The sequence below is a fragment of the Phaethon lepturus genome, unplaced genomic scaffold (assembly GCF_000687285.1).
Source record: "Phaethon lepturus isolate BGI_N335 unplaced genomic scaffold, ASM68728v1 scaffold14082, whole genome shotgun sequence".
NCBI classification, from domain to species: Eukaryota; Metazoa; Chordata; class Aves; order Phaethontiformes; family Phaethontidae; genus Phaethon; species Phaethon lepturus.
The window spans coordinates 13,798-14,670 of record NW_010521598.1 but is presented as its reverse complement, the minus strand read 5'-3'; the positions used below and the strand labels follow the sequence as shown (position 1 = coordinate 14,670).

Here is an 873-nt window from a genome sequence, read left to right as displayed (position 1 = left end):
GGAATGCCCTTGAAAGCTTCCGCGTTGCATCCTACACTTCTCTAATAGGAAGAAAGTCTCCTTATAATTTTTTTTTAACTGGATCTGAAGTAAGCAATACCAGAACTAAAAGTTAAAAACCATATTGCTTAAGTCTAACCCACATTTTAGTTCTCCTTTCTTTACTTTTTAGCAGCCCCATCTTACATAAAGATTTTAAAAATTATTTAAAATGCTAAAATAAAAGTCAGCGGGGGATAAAATAAACAAGCCAACTTACACTGAATACTTCACCTTGTAGAGTACTCCATCTCCTGTGCCTTCTGGTGCTGACCAGTGAAGGACATTCTTCATGTTTATAGATTGAAAATGGACATTCCTAGGCTTGGGCAAAGAACAATACAATGCTCCTGAGAAAGAAAATCAGAAAGGAACAACATAGACTAAGAATCTGCAAATGCATATGATTCCAAGTTGACCAAAAAAGATACTTATTTTCAAGTAAGCCATAAAATTCTACATACTGCCTTTCTTATCGTTAAAAGCACAAGGTTGTTGGCTTTTCAAAGGCATCCCTAGCTAGTGCAGTCCCAAATTCCACCTGTATGAATCTGTTTTTTCTCTGGCAAATATGTCTTTGCCATTTACGACAGACATTGGCATGGAAATATCCAGGGACTGGAAGGTAAAGATAGCAAAGTTCGGCCTAGAAGAGACATGCTTTTTTAAAATTGTAAAGGTATTTGAATATCAGAACAATTAAACACTGGAAATGGTAAAAATATTTTTGATGCTTCAGTAGAATTCTTGTTGTAGCTGAGTGGACTTCTAAAAATCAAACCAGGTATTTTTAAAAAGACACGTGGAGTCTACTGCAAACACTGCTTTACAAAC

General features: G+C 35.6%; 1 protein-coding gene across 1 annotated transcript in view; it reads right to left on the bottom strand.

Annotated features, from left to right (window-relative positions):
* IL20RA (interleukin 20 receptor, alpha) overlaps positions 1-378 on the bottom strand; it is an 8,726-nt gene extending 8,348 nt beyond the window's left edge. Inside the window, exon 1 of the mRNA XM_010281583.1 lies at positions 260-378. Within this exon, the coding sequence (XP_010279885.1) occupies positions 260-333 (74 nt within the window). The 5' untranslated portion in view covers positions 334-378. The remainder of the gene's footprint in view (positions 1-259) is intronic.
* Positions 379-873: the final 495 nt, after the last annotated feature.